Source organism: Gouania willdenowi, chromosome 13 (genome assembly GCF_900634775.1).
Source record: "Gouania willdenowi chromosome 13, fGouWil2.1, whole genome shotgun sequence".
In the NCBI taxonomy this organism is placed as follows: domain Eukaryota; kingdom Metazoa; phylum Chordata; class Actinopteri; order Blenniiformes; family Gobiesocidae; genus Gouania; species Gouania willdenowi.
This window is the reverse complement of record NC_041056.1, coordinates 1,420,003-1,436,177: the sequence shown is the minus strand read 5'-3', so window position 1 is coordinate 1,436,177 and position 16,175 is coordinate 1,420,003. Positions and strand designations below refer to the sequence as shown.

General features: G+C 39.3%; 1 protein-coding gene across 1 annotated transcript in view; it reads right to left on the bottom strand.

The window, feature by feature from the left end:
- Positions 1 to 16,175, bottom strand: part of cep295 (centrosomal protein 295) — a 28,213-nt gene that overhangs the window by 3,911 nt on the left and 8,127 nt on the right. The window contains exons 9-21 of the mRNA XM_028464936.1: positions 14,705 to 14,914; positions 14,474 to 14,550; positions 13,231 to 13,440; positions 13,070 to 13,146; positions 11,491 to 12,106; positions 10,827 to 10,989; positions 9,005 to 9,591; positions 8,050 to 8,437; positions 7,735 to 7,820; positions 4,710 to 4,797; positions 4,444 to 4,632; positions 3,369 to 3,451; positions 2,009 to 2,426 (exon numbers count right to left, since the gene is read on the bottom strand). Coding sequence (XP_028320737.1) covers positions 2,009 to 2,426; positions 3,369 to 3,451; positions 4,444 to 4,632; positions 4,710 to 4,797; positions 7,735 to 7,820; positions 8,050 to 8,437; positions 9,005 to 9,591; positions 10,827 to 10,989; positions 11,491 to 12,106; positions 13,070 to 13,146; positions 13,231 to 13,440; positions 14,474 to 14,550; positions 14,705 to 14,914 — 3,192 coding nt within the window. The remainder of the gene's footprint in view (positions 1 to 2,008; positions 2,427 to 3,368; positions 3,452 to 4,443; positions 4,633 to 4,709; positions 4,798 to 7,734; positions 7,821 to 8,049; positions 8,438 to 9,004; positions 9,592 to 10,826; positions 10,990 to 11,490; positions 12,107 to 13,069; positions 13,147 to 13,230; positions 13,441 to 14,473; positions 14,551 to 14,704; positions 14,915 to 16,175) is intronic.

Genomic DNA, 16,175 nt, shown 5'->3' with positions numbered 1-16,175 from the left:
ATAATAAAGACCAGGGTTGGGGTCAATCACATTTTTCAGTTACAATTACGTTTTCAATTACCCATGTTCAATTACAATTCAGCTACGATTACTGTGACCAATATTTTTTCCAATTACAATTCTTTTGTATCCTCAGAAAGTCAATTTCTATTGCATTCTCAATTGCTAAAGTTCAATTACAATTAATCACAATTACTGAGCTTGAAATAAATAACATAATAAACGTTAACCTTCCTCTTGTGTTAGCTTTCTGTTAGCATCTCTAATGATAATGGATTCTAAATCAGCTGTAAAATACACCAAAAACAAATATTATATAATTTCTTGTTAGGCTCTCAATCAATTAAATTATAGGTTTTAAAACTTTTGGTGTTGGCATGTGAGCCTTTTCTGTGTAACTATAACCCTCGATTTCCTTTTTTTTTTTTATAATCGTAAAATGTGAGAAAGCTTGATATGAAACATATTTTAATAATCATTAACTACATGTGTAGAACTGTACATAGAACTGTAACATAGTTCCCCAGTTTAGGGTTAAATTATATCTGATCATTTTTATAGAATTTTCACGACAATTACAATTAAAACGTCAATGATCTAAACTAAACTACAATTTCATTCAGGTTTCGGCTGTGCCATGCGTAATGCTATTATCCGTTCCACTTTTTGATGCCATTACGTGTGTTATCGAGCAATTCTTTGACCAATCAGAATGTTTGACACAGCGTTGTAAAGCTCAGAACCTGTAGAAATTGGTGATATCAAACACTGTGGGAGTGGCTTTAGCCCTGACCAATCAGAGCTTAATAAAAGGAGGGATTTTAAGCATGAGCACTATGCACTCATTGGACAGATTTCTCGATTGGCTGGATATCTGTAATGGTGGTATCTGTTTCTGACAACACAATTTAGATTCATTAAAATATGAAGTTTTATGCACATTAGAGCAACTTTTGATAAGAAACAACAAAGGTAAAACACAATCTGTCATCATTGCTGACTTTTATATTTTCAGATTTTGTGGCGTTGTTTTGGTACGTAACATACCCAACCTGTATATCAGTGGTTAGGGAGGGGCTTCTCTGTTGCCGGTGGTGTTCATAGAATGGATGATATTGTGGTGATCAGTAATGTTCATAATTCACCCAGTGACTGTGATATGGTGGAGAACATTATTGTGTTGAGAAGGAGGTCGGATGTATTTTGGTGTGACTCAGTGTGTGTACTGTGACGTCAGAGGATTATAGAGAAGTGTGGGTGAATGGAAAATAAAGTTTGGAGTTCCTTGCTGAAGACGTCGCCTCTGACTCCCGTTCATCGGCTCCACGTCATCCAGAGAGTGGCTTGGCTTTGTTTTGCGCCGTTTCTAAATTCACCAAAGCTGTGCTCGGACAAGAGTCGCTTTCAGTGCTACTTCCGTGTTTCCTGTGCCCAGTTTGACGACCTGCTGACCGGCATCGATGCTCGCATCTCCTACCAGGACCCCAACTACAGGCAGAAGAGCCTGTCTATCTGTCTCCGCCTCTGGTTAATGTTTTTTTCCCCTCTCATTATTCTGAATACGTCACTTTTGGGGAACGCTCCTGATTGGTCGACGCGCAACGATATGCCCCAAAAGTTCAACAATCCCAACTCCAGCCTCGGCTGCGTGGGATGCGCCGGACGCACGTCAAAAGTACATTGACCCATATTCACGACGGTGGACGTTAACGGGTTAAGACATTGGTCAAAACTGACCTGTTATCATTAGAGATGCTAACAATAAGTTAACACAAGAGGAAGGTTAAATTTTATGAGATTATATATTAAAGGCTCAGAAATTGTGAGTAATTATAATCAAACTTTACTAATTGAGAACATTGTAATTGACTTACAGGGGGAAAATTATAATTGTAATTCTAAAGTGTACATGGAAAGAATGATGTAACCGCAATATTTTTGACTTGTACTTGAACATGGATGATTGAAGATGTAATTGAAAATGTAATTGATGGTGTGCTCTCCTCACCTGAGCTTCCACTGAGCTCCTCAGACTCGTCCAGCTCTGCGACCAGAGGCCTCATGCGACTTTCTCCAACGCTGTCCTGCAACGACAGGTCTGACATCTCCTGACCCGCGGTGGCCGGAGCCTCAGAGAAGCCCCGCCCATCGCTCATCCACACAGAGCCGCTCTGGTGGGAGAGGGGGCCCATCATCCGGCTCAGAGCTGAATCCCATCCCGCCTGCTCCGAGGTGTGAGGAACACTGATCATGGAGGAGTGAGCGGTGGGCTGACCCACCAGCAGCTGTAGGCTGGCGTGCTCAGGAGCAAGGCACGACGACTGGTCGGCCGGCTGACCAATCAGAGGACGGAACGAGTCCTCAGCTTGTGATTGGCTGACACCGGGCAGGTGGTCAAGGACGGTCTCGTTAGTGGAGGTTTTATTCTGAAAGACGAACACGTCATAAATCACCCTCCAAGTGATCTACACCAGTGGTTCTCAACCTTTTCAGCCCTTGACCCCCAAAATAAAGGCCATCTATGAGGGGGAATAAAGGGGAGAGATTTTTGGGGTCCATCCATCCAGTCAGTAAAATGATGGTCCATTGTTCTATGAATCTGTGATAACCACATTTATTTATTCATCTGAATAATATCCACTGTTATCCAGGAACGTTTATTATTATTATCGTCATCTTAAAGATAGAAATCCTTGTTTTAATCAGAAATAAAATAGTTAAAAAGTGACCAAAAATGGTAAAAAAAAAGGTGGTGAAATGGGATTTTAAAAACCACAGAAATTGGTTAAAAGTTGCAAATTAAAGTGGATAAAAACAGACACAAAAAAGTTGTGGAAAAGGATTAAAAGTGTCAATATTGGAAGAATTTCTTTAAACTGGCAAATAATGGGGATGATAAATGGTGAATGTGGTTAAATTGGCAAAAATAAGCTTAAAATATGGTGAAAAGAGGTTACAAGTTAAAATCATGGGTCAACATATGTGACACGAGATAGAAAAGTGGTGGAAATAGTGGAAAAGTGTCAAAAATGTCTTGAAAGTGAAAAAAATGTGCGGAAAAGACATTGAAATGTGATGGACTAGTGTCAGAAATGGGAGAAATGTAGCAACAATGCATTAAAAGGAGCAAAAATATGGCAAAAAAAGTGAAGAAAATAGGTTAAAATATGGAAAGTTTGGTGTTGTTACAGAAAAAGGGTAAAAATAAGGAAAATGGGCTCAAATTCTTCAAAAAATATTCTTAGTTTCTTAAAGGCATCTGGCGACCCCCTCTAAGAGTCTTGCAGCCTCAAATGGGGTCCTAACCCCAAGGTTGAGAACCCCTGATCTACAGAAAGACTGAAAACCAACAACCATCAGGGACTGACCGCTCTGCTGCTGCTCTCTGAGGGTCGATGCTTCAGAGGAGAAGCTAAACCTTCACGTTCGTCCACGTACGAGCCCTCAGTGTCTGCAGGACAAACAAGACAATCAGCCAACGTTCAGAAGCTGCTTGGAAATCTTTCAAAAAACCTCATTAACGAGTAACTAAACCCCAAACCCACTGTTTTCTGTTGCTTCAGGAGTAACGCCCTTAATTAAGACAGAAAGCAGAGGTTCAGTTACTCTAAGTTGTTGAAGCTGATGGAGTCGATCATGTTTGATCAGATAAATACTTGGTGTCGGCCTCATAGATCAATAAATATAAAACCTTTTGCTCTAAATGACATTGTCAGAACAGTTTGGTGAATTGCACTGTGGGATGTGGAGTCCTGTAGACCAGTGGTTCTCAAAAAAAAAATTCCGCCTTTCTCTTATTTCTGAATTTAAGTCCCCCATAACTATATATATATATATATATATCATAATGATGGAATGTACAAGTGATAACACACATTTTAAAGAATCTAATATTGTAAATAAGTGGAAATAATCCGTATTTAGTGCAGTGCTTCCAAACTTTTTTTGGATCGTGACCCCTTTTTGATATCCAGAATTTCTGATGACCCAACGACACTAGAGTATAGGAATGCAGTTGTGTAAAAAAATTTCAGGCGACCCGACATGAGATCCTGACCACAAGGTTGAAAAACATAGATTTAGTGGCTCCTGAATAGATTTATTTTTATAGTTTTTATCATTTCCGGTCATCTCATGCCTGGGGAGGGACCAAGACTAACACTTTATTTGTTTATTTCTCTCATGAACCCCCTGTAGTGCCAGCGCGTAACCCTAAGCGTACAAGTACCCCCATTTGAGAAACATTGCTGTTGACGCGTGCATGAAAGTGTTTTTACTTCATTCTTGCTTCCAAAGTGACTTCCCAACACATTTCTGGTGTTTTCACTGAAAGTTGCAACAAAATATTGATGGATGTACATTTTAGAGTTTAAACAGAAAGATCTGAATCAGACCTAAATTGAATGTGTGGTGAAGTGAGGAGATGAACCAACTGTGATTAACCTGTAGTTCTTCCTGCAGAGCTGAGGGACTGGTCCAGTTCTCTGGTGTATCTGTCGATGATTCTCTGGATGCTGCTGTCAGCAAACATCGACTCCACAGCAGGAGGGGAGGAGAAAGAAGGAGGGGCTGCAGGGGGCGGCGAGGCTGCACCGATTGAATCTACGAACCGTTTAATGGTCGTCAGCTGATCTGATGGACCAATGAGATGAAGGTAAATTAAAGTGATTTCACATGTTTTTTTTTCCTGCAGGACAAGTGTTTCTGACCTCTGTCTGTGTTTGGATCAGTGGAAACGTAGCTGCCACTGGAGATGGACGAGGACAGACCGTCAGTGTCCACTGGCCTGAAAGGAGACTGACACACACACACACAAAGTCAGGGACAGACAGCTGATACACACACACACGCATACACACCACAGACAAACAAAACACTACGACAGACTAGGGTTGGGCACCGATATCTGGTTCCCAATAAGAACCAGATCTCGGTTCCAGAACCGTTACAAAGATGTTTGATTTCCGATTATTTTTTTCGGTTCCTAAATGCCTGCACTAGTTTGTTTCCGCGGTTCGCATTACTCCGCCCTGCTTGCTCTGTTTGTTTCCGGGGTTTGTATAAAGGTGCGTTCACACTGAACGCAACTGCAGTCACTTCAATATGGTGGCACTTTTTGGTTACTCCATCACTCCAGTGACGTGACGACCAGGGAACAGACTCAGAGTGTGTGTGTGTGTGTGTGTGTGTGTGCCGCTGACAGGGGAGAGAGAGGGTTGATCACTTCTTCTCTGGCCGTATAGACAGCATCGCTTTTACGGTTAAAATGATTAACTTACTACTAAAGAATGAGTTCACCCAGAATGTATAGGCTTATTCAATTAGTTAACAGCTTCAATTTTACCCCGGTAAGTTGAGGAAGTGTAGTACAGCCCTCCGCTGCAGGCGTCTCACTGTCGCGGGGGAGGAGCTGCTGCCTCGGCTCTACAGACAGTGAAGGACAGGGTAGTTGTAGTTTGAAGTCCTTTTAAAAAGTTTTCAACTTTGAGTGACTAGGTCGACCAGGACCTAGTTTCCAGAAGAATAATAATCTTCCTCAACAAGAACTGTTGATTGATTTGTCACATGACTGCTCCAGGGTTTGAGTTTGTTTTATTTTATTTCTACCTGGGCTGAAACAATTTGTTTTTTAGACTGCTGCCAACTTGTTTGTAATGTTGTTTCAGCAAGTTTCAGTTTTACAGTTGGAAACCTTTGTAATTGAATACCCTAGTTATAGTACAGTTATAGTACAGCAAACAAATTCAACTCTAAGTGAATTAATAAAAATGGCCTGTGTAAAGTTTTTTTAAAATGAAAAAATTCTCCTGTGAAATCTGTGACCTGTACAACTCAAAGAATCACAATCGAGAATTGTTTAGAACAGGAATCGCAATTGAGAATCGGAATCATTAAAATCCAAATGATGCCCAACCCTACGACAAACACACGCACGCTGAGACTGAGCTCAGTTCAAGTGTAGAAACCCTCATTCAATGTATTATGATACACGTCAGGTTCAGTTATTTAACATCATCGCTCAACAACACAAAGACACACACACGCACGCACGCACGCACGCACACACGCACACACGCACACACGCGCACACACACACACACACACACACACACACACACACACCAAAACAGCCAATGAGAGCATTCGTTTGATGAGACCTATTCTAGTTTTTATTTATTATCCTTTTTAATAGTCAAGAGATTTTTTATTCTGCTCATTAACACTGAATTATCTAACAGAAAAAGTTAACATTAACAATTACATTATATTTGATCAACTGCTGCATTATCAAATATAACATTTAAAGAAACAGAAAGAGAGAAAAAGAAACGCTGAGCTCAGTTCAAGTGTAGAAACCCTCATTTAGTGTATTTCAGACATGAATACACATCAGGTTCAGTCGTTTAACATCATCGCTCAGGAAACACACACACACACGCACACACGCACGCACGCGCGCAACACACACACACACACACACACACACACACAGACACACAAGCTTCTCAAGCGTAATCAGAGGCGCAGGCAGGTGCTGCCTGATCGCTCAGATTTGGCTAATTTTCATCATTGATTCACATTCTGCGAACCTCAGAGGGATTAAACACAGAAAACACATGTTTACACATCTGTTTATTTGATAACATGCAACAATAACAGCTGGTAATGTTATTCTGCTTTATTGTTTTTCTATTTATTCACATGTATCAATCTTATCTTGTTTAATGTGTGATTAACATGAAACAGTTTGACATGTTGCTAAATGTTCTTGCTCAGTGTTATTCAAATTTATTGATTCTTTAAATAAATAAGGTTTTATTCATGTGAACACAGTGCAATCTGTGTGTGTGCATGGACACAGAAAAACAATAACTGTTGGAAAGGACTTTAAACTATATATAAATATATATATATAAAAATATATATAAACTGACACTTAATTCTGCTTAAAATTAAATTACTCTGCAATATTTCACTGCGCAATTATCGTATCAATCCAAATACATTTTTTAAATCATGTTTTTTAACTAAAAAAACAAAAACATTTACGTGCTATGTACAGTATGTGTTAGAGCAATTAAACGTCCGGCCACTAGGTGTCAGTGAACCACATCAGACCTTGTTAAACTAGCTCACTCCAATGCATTTTAGCTGAAGTTGATATTTTCATAAATCATACTGGACACTTTTCAAGAATTTAAGAACTTAATAGAATCAGAATCTGTTGTAGAAACAAAATCTAAACTTTTTTGAAAAATGTAATTTGACAGTTTGATAAACATCCCACTTGTTTTATTTTTTATATTTGAGCTTGAATTACAGTTTGTTCCCATTTACTTCTTCTTGCAAGTTTAAAAAAATTAAATAAATTGTATTTCATGCCATTTTGTACTTGTAAAGGTGACATTTATAATTATCAATATCGCAATATATATCGTATCGGTTAGTGTCGGGATAAATTGTATCGCGACATGCATATTGTGAATAGTATCGTCAGATTCATGGCAACGCACAAGGTTTGAATTATTTCTCTTAATTTTTTTTCAGCTACATATATGTGTATATATATATATTTATTTCAACTGACAGTTTTATATTCTGTTGTGCTTTCCTTTCATTCCATCATTGACCGATTGTGTCCACAGCAGATCTGAAATCACGCTGACGCAAAGGTAAAGCTTTATTGTCGGTTGTGTTACATGATGAGTGCTCTGTGTTCTGTTACTCCGTTACCTTTGAGCGTCGTTTAGAGGCCGCAGAACCATCAGCTCCTCTACCCGAGTTGGAAGAAAACGACGAGAATCTCCTCAGATCTGAACCTGGAAACAAAGCAACGAACATGAGGAGACCGTTTAGTCTGTCAATGGTCACGTTTACATGGGAGCTTTAATTCCTCTTTAATTCAGAATAAAACTTAATTCCTCTTTAAACTGACCATGTAAACATTTAATTCCTGATGCAAATTTAATTCTAAATTAAACTTAAGAACTGAAGAACAAAAAAAGATGTAGAAAATATAACTAAAGCCTCCGTTTATTCACTTTTTACCTGAACTGTACAGAACAGAGCTCGAGGATTCGGGTGATGTTGCTGTTCCCGTCAGAATTCTCTCCCTCCAGGTAAGAAAACTGGATTTCTCTGAGCTGTGTGTCAGGCTAACATCACTGTCCGTTCCCTCACTGTGAGTCCACGGATGGTTCTGGTCCGGTTCCTCCTGCAGGTCCCGACTCTCCTCCAAAACGCTCACCTGAGCCGTTAGTGCTGATGTGCTGGGAGGGCTGAGAGGACCTGTGAAACGGCTGCTGTCGGCCAGAGTCTCCACCTCCGTGATCACGCTGAGCTCATGTTGTTCACTCATCTCCCCGAGACCCAACCTGACTCGGGTCAGAGGAGGGTGAGCTGCTCGAGGAGGATGGAGGAGTAGAGCAGGATAGGGCTGCTCGATTATAGAAAAAAGAATAATCACGATTAGTTTCGTCAGAATTTTGTCAAGCAAAAAGTGAATTATTCCCAATACGGAAATTTTTTATTTTTTTAATGAAAAGAAAATACTTGAAATATTTTAATCCAGTTTTTTTTTTCTTTTCAAAAACCTTAAAATCATGCAGCCTTAGTGTAAAATATTAATTATTCCTTCTTCATTACGAAGAGTTTCTGCTTTGTTTCTCTTGCCATGTTTCAAGACTGCTAGCAAAAACTTTCCTCGTGTTAGCCTGCAGGCTAGGCTAGCTTTAGCTTTGAGAGTCGAGGGGCGGAGGAGCTTTCATACACGAGCATTAAACAACTCAATGTTAGTATTAATAATTGTTTTTTTCTCGTGGCGTATTAAGCTTTATTCTATGTAGATATCCTAAATCCTATAAGTTTGTTTTATTTAGTAAACAATACATACGTACAATTTAAAAAATATTTGAATAATTGTTTTTTCTTGATTATATCTTTGTAATCATTGAGTGTCATAATCAAAATTGTAATCAAATTTCGATTAATTGCACAGCCTTACCGCAGGAGGAGGAGGATCAGCTGGTCGAGGAGGATGGAGGAGTAGAGCAGGAGGAGGAGGAGGATCAGCTGGTCGAGGAGGATGGAGGAGTAGAGCAGGAGGAGGAGGAGGATCAGCTGGTCGAGGAGGATGGAGGAGTAGAGCAGGAGGAGGAGGAGGATCAGCTGGTCGAGGAGGATGGAGGAGTAGAGCAGGAGGAGGAGGAGGATCAGCTGGTCGAGGAGGATGGAGGAGTAGAGCAGGAGGAGGAGGAGGATCAGCTGGTGGAGGAGGATGGAGGAGTAGAGCAGCAGGAAGAGGAGGAGGATCAGCTGGTCGAGGAGGATGGAGGAGTAGAGCAGGAGGAGGAGGAGGATCAGCTGGTCGAGGAGGATGGAGGAGTAGAGCAGGAGGAGGAGGAGGATCAGCTGGTGGAGGAGGATGGAGGAGTAGAGCAGCAGGAAGAGGAGGAGGATCAGCTGGTCGAGGAGGATGGAGGAGTAGAGCAGGAGGAGGAGGATCAGCTGGTCGAGGAGGATGGAGGAGTAGAGCAGCAGGAGGAGGAGGAAGAGGAGCAGCTCCAGGAGCATCACTCTGAGGAAGGACGACTGTAAAACAAACGCATTTTATTTAGTTTGTCTCTCATTTCTCCATGGTTGTACATGTTTTAATGAACCAAGTGTGAATGCACAATGTTTATCAAACCATTTACATAATAAAACTTATTTTTTTCCCCTTATCAGCACAAGAAAACAACTTGAAAAGATAAGTGACAAGATAGCATGGCCGGTGTTGCTACGTGCTAAGCTAACTACGAACACGTGGTGCTGCTCACCGGTATAGAGTTCCTTCACAGCAGAAGAAACATATTTACAATGAAACATGAAGAGGACGGAAAACATCTAAAGTTTCCTCATCAATCATAAAAATATAAAAAAGAGAAAGACCTTAAAATTCACAGCCGGTAAAAATATAAAGCTCTAAAAGATGCAGAGGAGGCGGAACATGTGCTTTCAATGATAATTAGAATCTAGTTGGGATGTTTAGTCATTTCACTTTGACAGGAACACTTTATTTCAGGGGTGTCAAACACATTTAAGTTCATGGGCCAAATACGGAACAGTTTGATCTCAAGTGGGCCACAGATTTTATTGTGCCCTAGTGTGCACTTTTACGTACACATACAATACAAAATATTTAAGGAACCAAGAATATTGAAGCAATTAGTGACAGATATCAGTCCCTACAGGATCTTCACTTTAAATTCCCTTGATTTTGTGAACAATTTCTATTGAATTAAGTGAAATATATGAAATTGAAGAATTTTGTAAGAATTTTAGTGTTTTTTTTTTTTAACAGTTTAACATAAAAAATGACTGCAATCATGCGATATAAGCACGGGGAAAACTGTGAGCTTCTGCAAATATTGTATTCATGTTTTGATGTCATTTTTACTATATCATGCAGTGCTAATTGGATGCTCCAAGGGGCCGGATTTCACAATTTTGCTTTATTTGTTTATTCATTTAATTAAATTCAATATTTATTTATATACTATTTATTCATTATAGTAAATAAATAGTATTTATTATTCTCTGTATCAAAGTACAGGTACATCATTTTTTGGGAGAAACTTCCATCCTTCGTTTTGATAATTCTCATGATTTATGCTCAGATTTATTGACCCTAAAAAATCACAACAAAAAGAAAGAAATAGAGAATTTGTTGACAAATTAGGATGGATTATTTTGTCAAATGTCACAACTTGGAAAGAAAAAAGGAAATGTAAATAATGGTTTGATTATCTGATGATAAAACAATGTCAGACTGTAATGTGTGTTACCTCTATCAGCTCTGTGTGTCTGCAAAGGTTCTCTCTCTGGAGGCTCCTCCAGGTGAGATAAACTCCCCCCGTGTGATTCTTCAATGGCTTTCAGCAACGATCCAAGTAACCTGCGACGCGTCTCCGACACCGACATGTCTTCACTGGTGCGTTCTGAGGCCGGCTGAGGGAGAAAAGTCACAACGTACACATTAAGACGTGGATCCTGTTTCAGTTTCTGCTGCTTGTAGAGTTTTTAAAGTTCTCCACAACCTACAAATGTTACCGAATACCTTGGAAAATGTCCTTCAAGTCTACAGTCTGCAAATCGGCTTAAATTGTTAAATTCTTGGTTTCTTAAAGGCATCTGGTGACCTAACTTTCAGTGTCTCGTGACAACAAATGGGGTCCTAACCCCAAGGTTGAGAGTTGTAGCCACATCAAGTTGTGTTTTTTTGGTTTCAGCTATGGGTGGTTAGTTAATAGTTCATCAGGAACTGAGCGTGATTGCTCGATATAAATCCGATTGATCAGAATTTGATCACTAGTGCTGGGACGATTTCATAAGATACTCTGGTTTATTGCGATTCTATAGTTTTGATTCATGCAAACTGCAACAGAAAGGTGAATATAAATTAAAAAAGTAAACGTTAAATAGACGTGGAGAGCGTGAGGTTGTGCTCACCTCCTGGTTGATGTGGATCAGAGCCTGCAGCGCTTCCTTCTGCCTCCTCATCTGCTCTTTGTGCACTTCCTGCTCTCGCTGATGCTCCGCCTCCTGCTGCCTGACACTTTCCCTCTGCTCAGACACTCGTCTCTGAACGTGCTGCAGCTTTCTTCTCTGGTTCTCCATGGTCTCCTCTTCTTTGGAGCTCACAGATCCAGAATGCAGATGTGATGAGGATCTTAATTCTGTTGTGCTCTCACTGACGTCCTGCTTGGCTGACTGACGGTCTGTGGCGTCTGTGGAGGCTCTCAGTCGCTCTGGAAGATGCTGAGATACTCTCTGCATAAGGCTGCCAGTCAGCCACAATGATGTATTTTCTCTCTGCGTCAAAGATCCTGATTTCTCAGAGGCAGAACCAGCAGGAAACTCCACAAAGTCAGCACCAGGAAAAGTCTGATGGGTGGGCTGCTCATACGTTGCAGACTGTGTGTGCTGCTGCTGCTGCGGGTGAATATGAACTGAAGGAGGAGCATCAAGAGGCTGAGACGAGGCCGTCAGGTTGTATCTGATCTGTAGAGCTCTCTGATAGGCGTCCAAACGCTGTTGAGCCACTTCCACAGATCTCTGATGGAGTCTGAAGACCACAAACATCAACTCATGTCAGATCAACAGTGATTAATCCATTCAGTGAAGTATTTATCCAACAGTTTATATTTTAAAATGAAGGTTTTTCAGCATCATTAACAGCTTGAAAATATTTACTCCAATTACAATTCATTTATGATTGCAGTTACCAGCATTTATTCCAATTTCAATGAAATTACAATTTTGTTATTATTATTCAGAAAGTCAATTATTATGTTCCCAATTCATAAAGTTCAATTACAATTAATCACAATTACTGAGCCTGAAATAAATACCCTAATAAAAGTAAACCTTACTCTTGTGTTAGCTTCTCTTATGCTAACGGCCCTAAATCAGCTGTAAAATACACTAAAAACTAATACCTATCATTTAATTTATTTCCAATCTATTGGTTACCTTATTAGGCTTCATAATCAATGAAAACATAGGTTTTAATATTTTTTCTAAATGGTAAAATGTGTGAAAGCTTGATATAAAACATTTTAATAATTGTTAACTACATATGTGTAAAACTGAACATAGAACTGTAACATGGTTCCCCAGTTTTGAGTTAAATTATAATTGACAATTTTTATAGAATTTTCATGGCAATTACAATTACAAAGTTAATGATCTGAACTCAATTACAATTTAATTACGATTATGACAACAGATTTCTTAAAATTATGCCATAATTGTAATTAATTATCAATTACACTATTAGAATTGTAATTGACCTCAACCCTGACTACAAAGGTGAGCGAGTGAGTGCAGCCGGAGTGAGTGGGTGTCTTAGACCCCCAGAAAATTTTTAAATGTTTAACGGCCAAATTTTGTGAAGTAAAGCTAAAGTTTTTTTGTTTTAGATTACTTTAAATCCAAAAAGTTATTTGTTAAATTGGTGAAGGTGATGAATGTAGTTATAGTATGGCTTTTTTCCTCTTTTTCCAATAGAAATGATATTTTAACGGACCTGTTTTGCTCCAACAGACGCTGCTGGTACTCTTTAATCCTCCTCACGTGTTCGGCTTCATCTGCAGGAAGTTCAAACTGCACAAAGGAGGAAAAACAACGTGTGTAACCATCACAAATGTGTGTTTAAATCTCTCAGCACGGCAGCAAAGCTAATCTCACGTCTGTGGGTATCTGCTGTGAGACAGAGATGAGCTCTTCATCCGAGTGCTCTGATTGGCCCACGGGCTCCTCTGATTGGTTGACAGCAGCCGTCAGCTCTTCTTTCTGCTGCTGAGCCTCGAACAGTAAATGCTCCAGCTCAGTTTTCTGCTCCTCCAGCTCCTGCAGCAACAATATCTGCTGCTGCTTCTCCCGCTCCAGCTCCTCGTCCTACAGCAGAGGTCAGAGGTCAACAGTAAGGAAAGAATACAGAGGAAGCTCCCGCGGGCGGCCCAACCCCTCCCCTCTGTGCACATCGTTCCTCATAAATAAGTGTAAAATAGAAACTAGAGCTGCTAGAACGCTCATTTTTGCTACAGGAAAAACTCAGACGTTTGCCTCCATCTTACATTTTAAAATCATGCTATGACCGTCATTTAATAAAAGCTACGTGCAGAGCAAAACCAGCAACCGGCCGCACCACAGGTGAATAGCGTCAAAGGGTCATTGTAGCGTGTAGGTGCAGTGAGAGATATTGCTTCAATAAGCAAATTGATAATTTACATGCAGCTATGTGCCTCCAATCTGTAAAATGTTCAATGTATAAAATAAAAAGTATATAGAAATGATATAGTTGAAATGATATCATTGAATATAGAATTGTGAACTAAATATTTATCAACAGTTTGTTTTGGTTCAGCAGTAGTGATCAAACCTCTGTGAAAAATGATAAAATCTCAAAAAGCAAAAAACAAAATTGGTTGAAATCACTGCTGACGTGTTCAGAAAAGTCTTGTTAAATATTTTTGGATCAATGTATTTCGTGTATTTATTTACTAAATATGATGAAAAAAACATTTATAACAATTTTAACACCTTTAACTACTGTGTGTGGTTTATTTATGTGTGTGAACTTTTTGCTATGGTTGTAATGATTCTAGGAATATAAAGTATTTGAAGATGAGCAAAAAAACAAATTTAGATTCTGGCGAAACCTCATTATAGCAGTCCTGAGAGGGTTAAAGTGTCACTCCTGCTATAACGTGTCACTAGTTATAATGATCACCAGGTAAACAGATACACCCAACAGGTAAGGTGCTCTCTCCAAGAAACCATCTTTTATTTTCTCACCTGGCGCTCGCACTAAAAACCTGTTTTTCCTGGAGATCTCCTGACTCGCATGTTCTGCATTTAACAAATGTGTCTCCAAGCAGGAGAATAAATGAATGACAGTAGTTGAGTTTGTCTGACACTGAGCACTGACCTTCCTACGCTGCTTGTCCTGGATTCTGTGGGTGAGTTCATCAGAAAGTTGAGCTTCTGTTGCAGGAAAGTTCTCCACTGTCGACAAAAAAACCCCAAGAACAACAACAGGACAGTAAATCCTCAATATCAACCATGCATTTGGAACTTTTAATATTGAAGAATGAACTAATGCTAAAAATGTCTGAGGAAAACAGTGAAAGTTCTCTAATCTGTAACGTTCCCGTCTTACATGGAGGACGGAGATCAGGCGCCTCTTTCTTGTCGCTGACCAGAGAACCAGTCTCGATGGTGGATTCTCGCTCTGGGATCTGATCTGAGCTGGTTGGTGACTCAGAGGACTGGACGTTGGAGCTGAGGTCGGTCAACAAGTTCCTTTGGCTCCTGATGCGATCCAGGAGTTTCCTCAGGGCCCGACGTGGAGCACGTTTGGAAGATTCCACTGCAAGAGAACAATACGATTAAATGTGTCCATACCAGCCTGTCATTGCCCGATCCCGTTAGATCTCTGAAGCTAAGCAGGTCTGGGCCTGGTTAGTAGATGATGGAGACCACTGAGAATTCCAGGGGCCACAGTGGGGGACAGTCACCTCAGTGGTATCTGTCATTGTGTCCCTGGGCAAGACACTTCACCCATATTGCCTAGTATGAATGTAGTGTGTGAGTGAGTGGTGGGAGGGGCCGATGGCGCACTTTGGCAGCCTCGCCTCCGTCAGTCTGCCCCAGGGCAGCTGTGGCTACAATAGTAGCTTACCACCACTAAGTGTGGAGTGAAAGAATAATCCCTTAATTGTGTAAAGCGACTTTGAGTGTCTAAAAAAGCGCTATATAAAATTGATGTATTATTATTAAATAGAAAAGAACAAAGCACAACATTTACTTTAGTATTCGTTTTAATAAATAGCAAGTTAAAAAGGATTGTTTGTTCCACTATATTAGTGTTTAATAACCTTGGGGTCACCTGGAAATAAAATGGGGTTTCCTGAAACATCTATTAATTATAAAATAGCAAAAATATTAATGATTAAATTTAAATTTTTATATATATATATATATATATATATATTTTAAATACTATTTTGCAAAGTTAAAAAAAACCCAACACATACTGTAATTCAAGGATTTTTACATCTTTATGTGCATAAACATGTACATGAATGAATTAATGTCTCCAAGTTCCCTGTTAAGTCCTTAAAGAATTAATAGGGTAAAAAAATAGTATAAAAGAAAAAAACAATAACATAAAATAGAATAGAATATTTACAAAATAATACAATGATGTACAAAACAATAGTGACAATAATAGGGGCAGAAAACTCAGATTTATTTTTTTATTGTTTCTTTTTCCAAATTAAAACACCAGTATACATTCTCTAACAACTGTTTCAAATCTTTTACTTTCTCAAAAATAAATCTACTTCAAATAAAATTAAAAAGCAGTTTGAAAATATCTGAGCTGGCACATATTGTCACTTTGTATTTGTTACACAATATAACAAAAATGATTAAAAAAAAATAGAAATGGGGTCACAACAAGAAAAAGGTAGGGAACCACTGCAATATATGGATGACTTGGCTTGTTTCTGTCTTGTTTAATTTAAAAAAAGACAAAATGTGAACACAAAAACACACAGGTTCAAAATTAAAGCATTAAAATTAGGGGTGTAACGATACACAAAGCCCACGAGAACGAGATGAGATTT